At 50.8% G+C, this 17392-nt stretch overlaps 1 protein-coding gene across 1 annotated transcript in view; it reads right to left on the reverse strand.

Moving 5' to 3' along the window:
• Window positions 1-97, reverse strand: part of LOC135405526 (gastrula zinc finger protein XlCGF7.1-like) — a 98452-nt gene extending 98355 nt beyond the window's left edge. The window contains exon 1 of the mRNA XM_064640235.1: window positions 19-97. Coding sequence (XP_064496305.1) covers window positions 19-70 — 52 coding nt within the window. The 5' untranslated portion in view covers window positions 71-97. The remainder of the gene's footprint in view (window positions 1-18) is intronic.
• Window positions 98-17392: the final 17295 nt, after the last annotated feature.

Genomic DNA, 17392 nt, shown 5'->3' on the forward strand with positions numbered 1-17392 from the left:
CACTGACTTCCTCCTCACCTGCCTGGGGGGACCAAGGCATCTTCCCCTTCCTCGCAGCCTCCTCCTCCATCCGCCCAAGCTTTGGGAAGGACAAATCCTGCTGGGGGGGAAAACAAGGGCTGAGCGCGTTGGCTTGGGGGTTCCTCCTGCCCAAGTCCATCCCTAGAACTCACTGGGCATCCTGTGACCATAAAAACCTCCAAAACACCAAGATTCAGCCCAGAAAAACTGAAGCCACCAACAAGATTCAGGCAAAACCCCCTCAGAAATAGCAAGAAGACCCTCACCACCCCAAAATGCAAAAAGTTGAGATTCAGCTAAAAAATACTCCAAAATATGAAGGTTCAGCCCAAAAAAAGGTGTTGGGGACTGATTTTAACCCTCCAGCAGGAAAGTCATTTGATTTCAAGCTCGTCTTCAAGGCGCGGCGTGGGATTGGAGCCTGGGCTCTAATTAACCTCTCCTGTGCTACCAAACAACAGGAGCTGCATGGCCAAGGGACAAACTCTGTGATCCCTGTCAGTTTCCATGGCCCCTGTCAGTGTCCTTCAGGGAAATCGGGAGGAGGAAATGAAGAAACTGGTTTGGAACTAAACTGGTGTAAAAGTGGGAAAAACCTCCTTCCATAAAATTAAAACTTAGTTTTTCTAGGCTGAACAAGCTCATTCAGGGATGAAGGACTGGGACTTCTGTGGACACTTGTGCTGGTTTCTCTGGACACTTGTGTTCCTTCAGAGAGCCCCTGGAAACACTCTGCTGTTCACTCCCAGTGCCACCAGTGCCTGGGTCCTGTCTGCAGCAGTAGATTGCAGTGGGATGGGAGAAATGCTTTTCTGAGCCTCTGGGCTGGACACAGGCACAGCCTGACCCTGAACCCAAGGGAAACAAAGACAAATTCCACGGCTTTAGCTGGACCAAGGGTGGGGGGGTTTCCTGAGGGCAGCACTAACCAGACTTTTGTGTGTGTGTGTGAGACAGGCAGAAGCACAAATGCCTGCACAGCCCAGAGCAGTCAGTGTGGGGCTGTGCTTGCTGCTGCAGAGACCCCCAGGGGACAAACCCAGGCAATAGTTTGCGTTTATTCCTTGCTCTGTGTCAGTGGAATAGAATGTTCCACAGGAGCTCTGTCCCCCTCTGTGGCACCGGGTGGCTTGAAGCTGAAGAGAGGGGGGGTCAAGTGCAAGTTCCCTTCTGAAGTGTGTGTCCCTAAAGAGGACACATGTTCTATTACTGCTTATTGTTTGTAATATCTTATAGATCTATCATACAATAGCTAAGGATGGATTCTATAGAATATGTGCCATATATATGACACAGAATATATCTGATTATTGCTTTATCTGCCTGTCCAGACAGATATTGTGTATGCAGAGAGATTGTATTTGAGGGATATGTTCCTCTCAATACCCTGTGAGCTCCACTCCCAAGGCCAGCAAATTCCTGAAGCTCCCCCTTCTGTGCCCTGCAGGTTTTGGCAGATTTGCAAGAGCAGGGGAATCATTCCCTGCAGCCCCTTTGCACTGTAGGAAATGGGAGCCCTGTGCACATCCTGCTGCCTCCAGATTCCATTCAGGGTGTGGGAACGACCCTGTGGGGAGCAAAGAAATGCCTGGTTCTGCAGGAGCTGCAGATGCTCAAGGGGCAGCAGGACCAAGTCAGGGGCCTGAAAAGGACCTGGGGGGCTTTGGGGTCCGGGAGGGTCCTGGGGGAGCTGGGGAGGGGCTTTGGGGATTGGGGGTACAGACCAGGACAGACCAGGACAGACCAGTACAGACCAGTACCTCCTCACTGCTTCCCAGATCTCTCCTGGAGCTGGGCCACCTTGTCCTGGGACACCTGAGCCCCCCCAGTACAGCCCACTGCCCCCAGTACAGCCCACTGTGTTCCTGTCCCAGGGTGCCAGGTGATCCCTCTCTGGGGGGGTTGGAAGGGATTTGAGGGGGGTTGGGGGTGTATATGGGGGAGTTAAAAAGGGTTTTGTGGGCATTGGGGCATCAAAGGGATCTGTGGGGGGAGGAGATTAAAAGGAAAATTGAGGTTAAGGGACATTTGGGGGTAGTTAAAGAGGCCGGGGGGGGGGGGAGGGGCTGCACCAAGAGCAGGTGATTCCTGTGACCCTCACTGGTGTCCCCGAGACCTTCTTGGTGTCCCCAGATCCCCCCTGGACACCCCGAGACCCCCCTGGTGTCTCCAGTGTTCCCAGGGCCTCCCCATGGCCCCAATTCCCCCCTTGACACCTCCAATTCCACTGTCCCCAAACCCCTCCCCACTGTCCCAAACCCCATCCCTGATGTCCCCAACCCTCCATCTCACCCCAGGAGCCCCCACTGGACCCTCTGACCACAAAAACGCCCCACACACACACTCACAGAAAGGCCAAGGGCATCTGGGGAAACATTGGGGACAGTTGGGGGGCTTTGGGGGGCACTGGGTGATTACTGGGGGATACTGGGACACACTGGGGGGAAACAGGGGGCACTGGGAAGGACTGGGAGGTTACTGAGGGACACTGGGAGGGCACTGTGAGGGACTGGGGAGTTCCTGGGGGATTACCAGGACACACGAGGGGACACTGGCAGGTTACTGGGCCATACTGGGGGTTACTGGGTGCTCACTGCAGGATCACTGGGCCATCCTGGGGGGCAGTGGGAGGTCACTGGGACACACTGGGTGGTCACTGAGGGGTTACTGGGCCATACCGATGCTTACTAGGAGGTCATTGGGATATACTGTGGGCACTGGGATCCCCTTACCCGGATGTGGTACATCTCCCCTCCCGGATTTTGGGGGGCATCCCTAGGACCCCTCCCCTTGCAGATGGGGGACCCCCTGAACTCCACTGCTGGGCTTTAGAGGACACCCCAAAATCCTCTCAAAACCCCTGAAATCCCCCCCTCGACCCATCGAAACCTTCTCCAGGTCCCCTCAAATCCCCTCAGAGACCTCATCCCTCCCCCGGACCCACCAAACCTTCTCAATGACCCGCAAAACCCACCTAGGACCCCCCAAGCCTATTCAGGGACCCCCCACTCCCCCTCAGGGACTCTCAAAAACGTCTGGGACCCCGTAAACCACCTAGAGACCCCAAAACTGGCTAAAAGGTCCCCAAAAATCCCCCAGGACCCCCAAGCCCCCTCAGAGACCCCCAAAGCCCATCTGGGACACCTCAAATCCCCTCAGAAACCAAAACCCCCTCGGAGACTCTCAAACCCCTTCAGGGACCTTCAAACTCCCCCCTGAGTCCCCTCAGGACACCGAACCCCCTCAGGGACCCCTCACAAAGACCCCGGGAACCCCGGAACCCCCGCGCTAAACCCTCCCCAGCCCTCCAGCCTTTCCACCCGCAACCCCCGAGGCGATCCCCAGACCCCGCTCTCGCCGCCCCCCCCCAGCACTCACAGCTCAGCGTAGCGGACGCCGCCTCTTCCCCACTCTTTTCCACGCGGACAAAATGGCGCTCGCTCTGCGCGCGCATCGTCCTTAGAAACTCGCCCCGCAGCCAATCAGCGCGCGGCCTCGGCCCCTGCCCGCCCTCTTTGGGCTTCCGCCCCGCGCGGTGCATTGTGGGAGTTGCAGTCCTTGCGGCGAGAAAGGATAGGCCTTTTGGGGTTTAGTTTTTCTGTCTTTTATTATCTCCTTTTTCTTTCTTTCGTTTCTTTCTTTCTTTCTTTCTCCTTTTTTATTCTCCTTTTTTTCTTTTTTTCTTTCTCTTTTTCCTTTTTTTTTGGTCTTTTTTCTTTGTTCTTTCTTTTTGTTTTTTTTCTTATTTTTTCCTGTTTTTTCTTTTTTTTATTCTCTAAAGTCTAGACAACTTTAGGAATAAATTTAAAAGCCAACACAGTGCCACACATGTAGGATGTGAACGTAAGGAAGTAGTAATGAAATCTCTGGCAAGACTTCACTCATACTGTGCTCACTAATACTTATCACATCATAAATATCTGCTTTCTTAAAAATGTTAGAAGACAGTTGATCCAGGGAATAAAACTTATGAGCTGGGAAGACAAGAACAGAAAAGCCCTCCTTCTGAAACAGTCACAGAAAAGGCAAATAACGGAGACACAAATATGAAGTGATGAAAGGGAGGTCACACAAAGAAATATTTTACATATAGGCAGAAGAATTACAAGCATTGCCCCATTTTCACTAATTCTTCCTTACTTTATTTGCTGTGATAAATAGCACAACTCCCTGCTTAAAACTGGGAGAATTTTACTCATTAATACACTACAGACTATGGAGAGTTTGTGTGCCAGTTCTGCTTCTCACTTGTTCAGTAAAGCTGAGCAGAACTTCTGATTAGACAGAAATCCCAAGTGGCTGCAGACTGGGCTAGAAGGGAGCAAATCACCATGAAAAACAAAGTCCCAGGGCTCCCTGAGAGTGCAGAAGAGCAGGGATGGTGTCAGGAAAGACACCTCCTGAGAGGAACACAAACTGAACTCAAGTCCAGTTTTCTTTTTCCTTCTATCAAAGTTATTTGGGAGACAGTTGTGACAGTTTTTCTATAAAATGCAGGTAGAAGGCCAAATCTTGATTTCCTTGGCTTTGGCATGACTGACATATTTGGGCACTTTTTCATTCCCTCACTTCAATTATATGGCAAGACAGCAGAGAACTCTGGAAAAAGGTTTCTTTAACACAAGTTGAAAATTAAGAGGTTATTTTTAGTTGGAAAAAACATTGTACTCTTCGCTTATTTTGCATAAAGGTCATATTCACTCATCTGATGATAGTAAAAAAGCCAAAAATAACATCATAAATCTCAGACATTAAAGTATGTTTGGCAAGTATCATTACTATGGAAAAGAATAAACTGTTGTATCTTCCCTTTCTCTCTCCTTTTCTCTCTTCAGTCTCAGTAGCCTTTGTGTCTCATTGTCTCAGAATTTTGCAGGTATTTACATTTTCCACACCTTACAGCACAAGGATATCCCCTTTCACATGGTATCCAAGCTACTGTTTGCTTGGAAACAAGCTATATGAAGGAAAAATATTTTAATTATGCAAAGAGTTTCAAGAATTCAGATATAAAATTTCAGATTTTTAAAATTCATTTTCGAAACTACAGAGAAAAATCCCACAGAGAAATTTTTAACTGTAAATAAATATATACAGTGTAAATAAAGAAATGCGTGTTGGAAAAAAAATTGTCTCATAATTGTAAAACAGTGATCAGCAGTAACTTCACAATGGAACACTCCTTTGTCCTCTGTCACTCTCCCTTTTGTACAATCTTCCATCCAGTTCCATCAAGTACTCCCCACAATGGAAATTTCTGGAACAGCATTGTTTTTCTTATCCTTGAAAAGAGAATGCTCCATGTTCACACTCATTAAAAGGCTGTGATTTTGTACCTAATGAGATCTCTCTCACTCTTTGATCAAACAAAACTTCTGTCTAAGTGAAATCTTGGCTGCTGAAGTAAAAAATAATATTTCTTCTTATTTTAGTGACACCCAGATTTCATTGAATGATTTACAAAGTCTGAAGGCACTGATTACAGCCCAGTGTAAAATTACCATTACACTCATAATTTACCATGCAATGGAATTGTAGAGCATTTAAAGAGCCATTGTAATAAACATCACAGTAAAGCAAACATACCTTGTCCTGGATATACACGTGTGTGTCTGTGTGTGTGTCCACAGAACAAGAACACAGTGGGTGTGAGAGAGAACTTCATTTATTATTCATTTCACTACAGATCACAGTCCATGGACAATAGTATGCAGAACATCTGAGTATCATTTACCACAGAATAATGAGAGTTATCTGTTAGGAAAAAACAAGAGAGGGGGCAGAAGAACAAATGTTAGACCTTGTGTCTGCTACAATTCACTGCCTTTAGGAACTAAGTCTTATTCCTACTCAAAAGACTTGCTATTTATACCAATAACACACACACACACACACATGAAATTCTGGCTATTGGGGAGAAAAAATATTATTCATCATTTCTCCTGCTTTTGGCAACAGTTTATGGTACTTGTAAACCTTGGAAAATAAACAAACCAACACATGAAGCAACCATGCATCGCAGAGCTGACTGCTCTATACTGCAAACAGGAGCCAGCTCTCAGAAATTACTGATCTTCTGGAAAAGTTGTGGGATAACTGCAAATTCCAAACATTAGTGTTAATTCTTGTGCCTATGATACACTGGTAAAAATTTCTGAATTCACCAGAAAGATGCTCACCTTAGGAGTTTATAAGCTAACTCATTGCATAGAGCAGAAAAAGTCACCTGCAGTAACACCTGCTTTCCAGCATGGTCTACAGTCCCCTCACAGGTAAAAGGATTGGAAGCACTCAGTTGATCAGCTGAAATCATCAGAGGACACCACAGTAACCTGCATGTCCTTTGCAAACCTTTTAAGATCTCACACTTAAGACAATATTCTGCCCTACAAAAATAAAGAAACTCTTTCAAAAATACCCAGTAAGACTAGAAAATAAAAAAAATTGTATGTCAGGTAACAATATTTTTCAAACCAATGAAGAGTTCACTCACATATCTGAGAGCAAAGCTGAGCTCATTTAAAGATTATCCTGTATTTTGAACATAGAAAGCACTCTATAAATGATTAATATTATTACTACTGTTCATCATTCCATGCAGAGCTCTCACAGCGAAGTCAAAGGAAATTCTCTGTTACAAACAACAGCAGAGTCACACAAGTCTAAGATCACAGGTATGAGAATGAGATTAAACAATATATAACTATTAAAAATATTGTAAGTGAAGTCAGGTATAATCACAGGTAGCAGATTGAATATTCACATCTGAGTCCTCTACAAAACCTAGATAAGACAGAATTACAAAAAACCTAGAAAAGCAACGTTTTAATTAATTTTTTAAGGGAAGCTCCTTGGATTTACACATTTTTTTTCAAGTTTTAAATGAGCTGTTAGAACTGAAATGTTATTAAATCTGAAAACCGTTTTCCAGTCTCCCATATTTCCATGATGTGCTCTAAAACGTGTGTGTGCAGCACATTTCAGTCCTGCTCACAGGACATTTTACCACAGATGAGGGATCTGGATTTTCTTCTAATTTGGGGATTCCTACAAACAATCTCTGATTTACTTACGCTGCAGGTCCATGCCATTCCATGATTTTGGTGTTCACGGAGTGGCACAAAGGGTGTTTGCAGTGATTCTTTGGGTAACAGATGACACACTTATTTTCTGAGGTTTTGTGGAGGGGGAGCAGTTTTGTAAAACTCTTTGTAAACCTGCCTTGTAGCCCAGTCCCTTATTGCTCAAATTCTCCCTGGATGACACCGTGCCACAGCACCAGAGCACCCGGACAGACTCCAGCAGGGTGAAGGTGGAATGGTTTCATAGAGCCTGATGGATTCAGTCTGGATTTCACTGAAGTTTACACAAGTCCCAGACCCTGTTTTAGATACAGCAATGAAGGCAAAACTTCTTATCCTGCCAGAACAACCACCACGTTTCACACATTCCACACACAGAATCCTGCAGGAGCAAAGTGATTTTGTCTGACATTACTCTCATGGACCCAGGCTGCTCAACCAGCACCACAAAAATGCATCCACATTCCTTGAACTCAGCTCTTCAACTGTACATCAAACCCTCCTTCTCCACCTTTGTGGAACTGTCCCTGGGTGTGATCTGGGAGCAGATACAACCCAACAAAGCACATTTCTCTTGTCATCTGTCACAGTTTCTGCAGTGTCTGCGACTGAGTACTTGTGACCATCACACAACAACATGTGACTGTCATATGCACCCATTATTTTATTAACAAAAACGTCACTAGAAATGGCCAACTGTAGATATGACATAGACACTCTTAAGGTTCTAGTGACACGAAACACTTAAGGACTCAGCTGGCTGTGAAAAACAGATGCATATTTTAAACATTTCCCCTGCGGGTCCGGCAGGCAGAGGGTGGGGGCGGGGCAGCAGCCTTGGAACAAAGCCTTGGAAATCTTTTATCCATACACAGGATGACTGGAACCATCACTTACATCAGGGTTATCTCTACATACTGTCTTTATGTTGTCTGACATCTAATGCACGGTTTTTAAAAGAATAGATGAAAAGGGTTGAACTTTTTAAAGGTGCAAGGAACACTAAATTCAACCCTCACAGTTGAAGAAATAACACTCCAATAAATACCCACATCAGAAAAGCATCTCTTTTAAGTCCTGAAAACCAGACAAGGGACTTGCCACATGGGTGTCCTGTCATCCAGAACTATTAGGGAAAAATTCAATAGAATAAAGACGTCTATAAGTGTTCTGTCCAAGATCAAGGTGAGATTCTCTCTTCTAACAATTCACTGACCTAGGAAGCAAGAATTTGGCACAGAATTAATACCGGAGAAAAATGAGACCAGTGAAAGATCCTGAGTTCAGGAGAACCTGACTGTGCTGGGGAATCAGAGCTTTCCCCCTGGGAAATGAACTGCTCTGAAAGAGTGGGAAGAAACCAGGAACAAAGGCTGAGTTCAAATGCTCCAGAGTAAACAAGTCCTTCCTCACGAAAAGGTCTGAGCTCCCCTTAACTCATCTCTAGACATCCATGGAAATAAAACAGCCTGACCTTGAACCCAAGGGAAACAAATTCCACGGCTTTAGCTGGAGCAAGGCTGGGGGGGGATGTGTCACTCCTCTATGACATCACATGCTCCCCGTGACATCACATCTTTCCTGTGACATCACACCTCCCCTATGACATCACATCTCCCCTACTATGTCCCATCCATCATATGACATCACATCTCTCCAATGACACCATATCATCCCAGTGACATCCCATCCTCCCCGTGATGTCACAGCTCCCATATGACATCACGGTTCCCCTGTGATATCACATCCTCCCCTATGATGTCACAATCATCACATGACATCACACCATTCCTGTGACATCACACATCCCCTGTGACATCACACATCCCCTGTGACACCACACATCCCCTGTGACATCACAGCTGACATAACATCCATCATGTGACATCACAGCTGACATAACATCCATCATATGACATCACAGCTCTCCTGTGATATCACATCATCCCTCTGACATCACATCTTCCCCTGTGACATAAAAGCTCTGCTATGACACCACATGTGCCCTGTGACATCACATTCTCCCCATGACATCACAGCTCCCCTATGACATCAAATTCTCCCCGTGATATCACCTCGTTTCTGTGACAGCACATCTCCCCTATGACATCACATCCAGCATATGACATCGTATCTCGCCTGTGATATCATCCCCGTGACATCAAAACTGCCCAGTGACATCACATCCTCCCTGTGACATCACAACTCCTCTATGGCATCACATCCATCGTATCACATCACAACTCTCCTGTGACATCACATCCTTCCCATGACATCACACCTCCTCTGTGACATCACATTTCTCCTATGATGTCAAATCCATCATATCACATCACACCTCTCCAGTGACATCACATCTTCCCTATTACGTCACATCTCCCCTGTGACGTCACATCTCCGCTGCTATGTCACGTCCTCCACTGTGACATCAATGCTCAACTGTGACTTAACACCTGCCCTGTGACATCATATCTCCTCTATGGTGTCAAATCTGTCATATGACATCAGATCTCTCCTGTGATATCATATCACCCCTGTGACATCACATCCTCCCCTGTGACATCACATCCTTCCTGTGACATGACATTCCTTTCTGTGACATCACATCTCCCCTATGACATCACATCCATCATATGACATCACACCTCTCCTGTGATATCAGATCATCCTGGTGATGTCATGTCCAACCCAGTGACATCACACCTCCCCGTTGACATCACACCTGTCCCTGTGACATCACATCTCCCATGAGGTCGCATCCATCATATGACAGCACATCCTCCCCTGTGACATCACAGCTCCCCTATGACATCACATCCTTGTTGTGACATCAAGGCTCTTCAATGAAGTCACATTCATCATATGACATCACAACTCTCCTGTGATAGCATATCTTCCCTGTGCTATCACATCTCCCCTACGACATCACATCCTCCCTCTGAAATCAGAGCTCCTCTATGATGTCACATTGATCATATGACATCACATCCTTCCTGTGACATCACATCTCCTCTATGCCATCACATCCATCACAGGACATTAACCTCTCCTGTGATATCATATCATCCCTGTGACATCAGATCCTCACCATGACATCACAGCTCCCCTATGACATCACAGCTCCCCTGTGATATCACATCATCCCCTATGATGTCAAAACCATCATATGACATCACATCCTTCCTGTGACATCACATCTACCCTATCACATCACACCTCCCCTTTGACATCACAGCTGACGTTACATCCATCATGAGACATCACACCCTTCCTGTGATATCACATCTCCCCTATGATGTCAAATCCATCATATAACATCTGATATGGTTTGAAGCTGGCTCCCTGCCAAGTCTCCAAACCTTACCACCAGAAGTCCCCCCCCCCCCCCCCCCCCCAAACCTCAGGGAGAAGAAGGAGAAAAAAACTAAGAAACGAGAGAGAGAAAACCAAAGTGAGATATATAAATATATTTACACTTATATATATAATTAAAATATACAATTTCAAAAGGGAAAGGGAAGGGGGAAGGAAAAGGGAACAAAGCTAAAATAATATATATATATATTCCAATTAGTGACCCAATATCTAACAACTAAAAGAGTTAGCAAAGGAATATCTCACTACTCTCCTGGGACAACCGAGAGTCGCTCCGGAACGATCGCCGGCAACCTCTGTCTCCCAAGGCCAACAAGGCCTAGCCAGGCCTCGCTCACCAACACGGCAGACTCAACAGCAGGGAACCTGCACCTCCAAGCCGCCGGAAGGAAAGAGATTGAAGGCCTCTCCTCCTTTCTTCTTATAATCTGGCTTACGTAAAAATCGTAGGGAATACTGGGTAAATCTGGACCCTTACTTGGTTACAAACTGGTCACCAAGGAAGGCCTAGCCCAAACCACCACACATCACATCTCTATTGTGACATCACATCCTTCCTGTGACATCACATACTTCCTGTGACATCACATCTCTCCTGTGATATCACATCTCTCCCATGGCATCACCTCTTCCCTATGACATCACATCCTCCCTGTGACATCACATATCCCTGGTGATATCACATCCTTGTTGTGACATCAAGGCTCTTCAATGACATCACATCCATCATATGACATCGCATCTCCCCTGTGACATCACATCCAGTGACATCCAGATCCATCCCAAGGTTGGAGGTGTGTGAGACAGGCAGAACCACAAATGCCTGCACAGCCCAGAGCAGTCAGTGTGGGGCTGTGCTTGCTGCTGCAGAGACCCCCAGGGAACAAACACAGGCAGGAGTTTGGGGGGCTGTGTGTGTGTCCCCAAGGAGGACACTTGCCTTATTATTGCTTATTATTTGTAATATCTTATAGATCTATCACACAACACCTGAGGATGGATTCTATAGAATATGTGCCATAGATATTTGGGTTGGGTCTGGCTGAGCTGCAGTTCAGTTCCCCACAGCAGCCCTCCCAGGGCTGGGCTTGGCATTGGCAGCTGGAAGGGGGTTGAGAACACCCCAGTGTTTTGGCCACTGCTGAGCACAGCACCAACACTGGGACATTCCTTCCTTAGCTGAGGGCAAGAGCCTGGCAGGGGACCCAAGTAGGCCAGCTGAGCCCAACTGACCCAAGGGACATTGCAGACCATGGGAGGTCAGCTCAGCTCTAAAAGCTGAGGCAGGGAGCAGGAGGGGGGCATTCATTGTCTCATGGCTGCCTGCTGAGGAACCGTCCCGCGGACCCAAGCCCTGCTCCTCGGGAGTGGCCAACCATGGCTGCTCATGGGAAGTAGAGAACAAACCCTGCTATCTTTTGCTTCTGTGTGCACAAGCTTTGCTTTGCTTTTTCCTTTAAAAAACCTGCCTTATCTAAACCCACTATTTTTTTTTTCCACCTTACGCTCTTCCCTGTCCTGCTGGGACTTGTAGGGCCGTTCCCCAGTGTGGATGCGTTGGTGGGTGCGGAGGGTGGAGCTCTAGCTGAAGCTCTTTCCACATTCCCTACACTTGTAGGGCTGTTCCCCAGTGTGGATGTGCTGGTGGCTGAGGAGGGTGGACGTGTCACTGAAGCTCTTTCCACATTCCCTACACCTGTAGGGATGTTCCCCAGTGTGGATGTGCTGGTGGGTGAGCAGAGTGGTGCTCCTCCTGAAGCTCTTCCCACATTCCAAGCACCTGAAGGGCTTCTCCCTGCTGGGAGGCTGCTCAGGGACCACCAGCTCAGAGCTCCGCCTCAAGCTCCAGTTGCCTTCCCAGCACAGGCTGGCTCTTTCCTCCTCAGAACACCCTGGGATGGCTTTGGAGCCCCTCCTGCGGGGGGATCTCCGGCCCTTTTCCTCCCCGCTGCCTTCCTGCGCCGGGGAGCCCTTCAAAACGGCCTCTCCCACCAGGGTCTCACGGGGGGATTTGTCCTCCGGGCTCTCCGTCCTCAGCTCGGGGCCTGGGGCAGGAAGCAAGAAGGACAGGGAGGGGATTTGCCTCCGGCCCACAGGGAAGGCCAAGGACATCCCCCCAACTCCGGCCCCGGCAGGACGGCGGCGCCAGCGGGGTTGTCCTGCAGCCGGGGCCATGCTCGGCTGACAGAGTCAGCACAACACCCGCCCAAAGGGACACTGACTTCCCCCTCACCTGCCTGGGGGGCCCAAGGCATCTTCCTCTTCCTCGCAGCCTCCTCCTCCATCCGCCCAAGCTTTGGGAAGGACAAATCCTGATGGGGGGGAAAACAAGGGCTAAGCGCGTTGGTTTGGGGGTTCCTCCTGCCCAAGTCCATCTCTAGAACTCACCGGGCATCCTGTGTCCATAAAAACCTCCAAAACACCAAGATTCAGCTCAGAAAAACCCAAACCATCGAGATTCAGGCAAAAAACCTTCAGAAATAGGAAGAAGACCCTTAGTCCCTCAAACTGCAAAACGTTGAAATTCAGCTAAAAATACTCCAAAATATGAAGATTACCCCAAAAAATTCTCCCAGAAGATCCCCCTCTCTGGTCTCTCCCCTCTGGGGTTCAGAAGGTCTCCCCAGTCTGGAATGCTGCGGGTGCCACTCAGGGATGCTGGGAGTGTTTGGGGTCCCAAGGGTTCCTTCTCTTGTGACTCTCGCCTTACGGGTGCCGTGTTCCCAGACATTCCCCCTCTCCAGGGTTCTCCACTCTGTTGTCCCAGGGATCCCAGAGGTCCCCACTGTCCAGGCTTCCCCTTCTCCTCTCCCCCGTCTCCGGCTCCTGGGGCTTCTCTTGCCCCTTTCCCAATCACCCGACAGCTGCAGGAAGGGCAGGGACAGGGGCGGAGCAGGAACATGAACAGCAGGAAAACAAGTGCCTTCCCCCCCATCCCACGGGCACCCGGGAAGGGGAACTCGTCCCAAATATCCTGGGGAGAGTGCGGGTGGTCATGACATACTCGGGCTGCCAGCACAGATTTCTCTGCAAAGTCTGCAGTGAGTCAAGCTCTGGAGAGGAGATTGTGCCCCATGGATGGGATTGCAGAGGGGCCCTCAGGTCCCCAGCAGGAATCGGCAACCAGGAATAGACACAAAAGGCCCCCACAAAGATTTGGGGGGAGTGTCCTGTAGGGAGGGGACAGTGTCACCCCACAAGGGCGGGGCTGGCAAGTGGGAGGCTGCTCCAGGGCTCTGCAAGAGGCCTCGTGCTCTGCTCGGCCCCAGCACTGCCTGGTACCAAACCCCCTGGCTGCCCCCAGCCCTGGGCAGCTCTGCTGCCACAGGCTGTGCCCTCACCGTGGCCCTGCAATGGCCCTGCCTGTCCCTCACCTGTGGCTCTGCCCGTGGCCCTGTCCCTTGGCTCTCTCTCTGCCAGCTCAGTGTGGGGCACACGGCCTGGGGGTCCCTCCCAAGCCCCCCGGGCAGCCGGCGTTGGCTGGGGGGATGTGAGGGCTGGGCCTGCTCAGCACAGCCCCGGCCTCGTGCCCAGCACCTCTTTCCTGACCCACACAAGAGCTTCCCGGCCCCCCCAGGGCTCCCCTGATGCTGCCTCTGCTCCTGGCCCTGCCTTTGCTGCTCCCTTGGCTGGGGCAGCGGCTGCAGGTGGGGGATGGCAGCAGCTTCAGCTCCACGGCACTTCCTGGGGGGAGCTCAGCCCGGGGGGGACGGGCAGGGACCTGATGGGGATGGACAGGGGCCCAGCAGGGACAGCCAGGGCCTGCAGGGGAAGGCACAGGGACAACCTGGACCCCCACACTGACACCGCTGTCTCTGCTCCTCCTTGCAGGCTCCGTGGCCAGGCACAGTTGGTGTTCCTGGGTGCCCACCATCTCAGCACTTGGAGACGCTCAAATCAGTGCCCACAGCTCTGCAGCAAAGCCCCAGCTCACCTGGCACACAGGAGATGGAGACAGCACCTTCTCAGGGATGGGCACTGACAGCTTTGCCCTCTTCCCCACCACAGGGCTCTCCTTCAGCAGCACCTCTGCCTTGCACTTATTCTTAGCCTCACCTCAGGGACAGCTCTGGGCTCACCTCCGCGCCACTTCTCAGCCTCACCTCAGGGCCTGGGCTCAAGGACAGGAACCTGCAGGGAGGGGACATCAGGTGCAAGCTCAGGGCTGCCTGCTTGCACTGGCCTCTGGGCTTCCTTCTCCTTTTACAACCAGCCCACAACTTACCCTGCTTTTCTAACACCACACATTTACAGACTAACCTTGGAGATAGATATGGACAGACATCTCTATCACCCTGGGGATAGAGCCTCAAGCATGTGCTGCCATAGGAATGGCAATCAGAGAATCACAGAATCAGCCACATTGGAAAAGACCTCTGGGGCCATCAAGTCCAACCCTGGATCCAACCCCGCCGTGCTTCCCAGACCATGGCACTGAGGCCACATCCACTCTCACCTTCAACACCTCCAGGGACGCTGACTCCACCCCCTCCCTGCCCAGACCATTCCAAGGCCTGATTGCTCTGTTGGGAAAAAATTGCTTCCTAATATCCAACCTAAACCTCCCCTGGCACAGCTCAAGACCCAGCCCTCTTGTCCTACTGCTGCTTCCTGGCACAACAGCCCCACCCCCACCTGGCTCCAACCTCCTGGCAGGGACTTGCAGACAGTCAGGAGGTCTCCCCTGAGCCTCCTCTTCTCCAGCCTCAACACCCCCAGCTCCCTCAGCCTCTCCTCACACCACTTGTGCTCCACTCCCTTCCCCAGCCTCGCTGCTCTTCTCTGCACCTGCTCCAGCCCCTCCAGGGCCTTCCTCAACTCAGGGGCCCAGAGCTGGACACAGCACTCCAGGGGTGGCCTCACCAGCACTCAGTCCAGCCCAACAATCACTTCCCTGCTCCTGCTGACACACTCTTCCTCACACAGGACACCATCCATTGGCCCTCTTGGCCACCTGGCCACACTCTGCCTCCTCTTCAGCTCCCTGTCCATCCACACTCCCAGCTCCCTTTCTGCCTGCCTGCTCTCCAGACATTCTGGCCCCAGCCCGGGGGGCTGACGGGGCTTCTTGTGGCCAAAGGGCCTGCTTGAACCTCATCCCCTTGCAATCAGCCCATGGATCCAGCTTGGCCAGGTCCCTCTGCAGAGCCTTCCTGCCTTCCAGCACATCAACACACCCCCAGCTTGGGGTCACCTGCACATTTGCTGATGAAATGCCTGGTTCTGCAGCAGCTGCAGATGCTCAAGGGGCAGCAGGACCAACTCAGGGGCCTGGGGGGACCTGGGGGGCTTTGGGGTGTGGGAGGGTCTTGGGGGAGCTGGGGAGGGGCTTTGGGGATTGGGGGTACAAACCAGCACAGACCAGGACAGACCAGTACAGACCAGTACCTCCTCACTGCTCCCCAGATCTCTCCTGGAGCTGGGCCACGTTGTCCTGGGACACCTGAGCCCCCTCTAGTGCCCCCAGTACAGCCCAGTGCCCCAAGTACAGCCCACTGTGTTCCTGTCCCAGGGTGCTGGGTGATCTTTCTTTGGGGGGGTTGGAAGGGATTTGAGGTGGGGACTGGGGGAGATTTGGGGGGATCTGGGGGGGCGGTTGGATGGGGATTTGGGGGATTTTGAGGGGCTTTGGGTGAATTTGGGGGAGTTAAAAGGGTCTTGGGGGCATTGGGGGATCAAAAGTATCTTGGGGGAAGGAGATTAAACGAAAAAAAGGGGAGTTGGGGGACATTTGAGGGGGTTAATGGGGCCTAGAAGGGGAGAGGAGGGCCTGAACCAAGAGCAGGTGAGTCCTGAGACCCCCCTCGTGTCCCTAAGACCCTTTCGGTGTCCCCAGTTCCCCCCTTGGCATCCCCAATTCCACTGTCCTCAAACCCCTCCCCACTGTCCCCAAACCCCATCCTTGATGTCCCCAACCCTCCATCTCACTCCAGGAGACCCCCTGGACCCTCTGACCAAAAACACTCCTCCCCGACTCACAGAAAGGCCAAGGGCATCTGGGGACATGTTGGGGACAACTGGGGGGCTTTGGGGGGCACTGGGTCATTACTGGGGGATACTGGGACACACTGGGGGAAACCAGGGGGCACTGGGAGGGACTGTGGGGTTACTGGGGGATTACCAGGACACACGAGGAGACACTGGGAGGTTACTGGGCCATACTGGGGGTTACTGGGTGCTCACTGCAGGATCACTGGGCCATCCTGGGGGGCAGTGGGAGGTCACTGGGACACACTGGGTGGTCACTGAGGGGGTTACTGGGCTATACTGAAGGTCACTGGGCTATACTGAAGGTCACTGGGATATACTGGGGCACTGAGATCCCCTTACCCAGATGTGGTACATCCCCCTCCCCAGATTTTTGGGGGCACCAACAGGACCCCTCCCCTGGGAGCTGGGGGACCCCCTGAACCCCACTTCTGGGCTTTAGGGGACCCCCGGGCCCCTCTGTCTTTAGGGTCTCTGTGTGCTGAGTTTTGGGAGTCTCTGAGGCTCAGGGGGGGAATTGGGATCCTCTTTCCCTGTGGTCGGTCCACCGACATAGAGACCCCATAAAATCTCCTCAAAACCCCTGAAATTCCCTCAGAAATCCACCTCTGGACCCATCCAAACCTCATCAAGGACCCCTACAAATCCCCTCAGAGACATAATTCCCCCTACCAAGACCCCCTAAACCCTCTCAGTAACCTGTAAAACCCACCTGGGCCCCCCCAGGCCCTTTCAGGGACCCCAAAAACTACCTCAGAGACCCTCAAAACCGTCTGGGAGTCCCGAAATCCCCCTAGAAACCTCCAAAACTGCTTCAAAGACCCCCCCCCAGAAGGCCCCCCAGGACCTCCCAATTCCCTCGGAGACTCCAAAACTCCCTCGGGGATTCCCAAACCCCTTCAGGGACCTTCAACCTCCCCCCTAAG

Source organism: Pseudopipra pipra, chromosome W (assembly GCF_036250125.1).
Source record: "Pseudopipra pipra isolate bDixPip1 chromosome W, bDixPip1.hap1, whole genome shotgun sequence".
Lineage (NCBI taxonomy): Eukaryota > Metazoa > Chordata > Aves > Passeriformes > Pipridae > Pseudopipra > Pseudopipra pipra.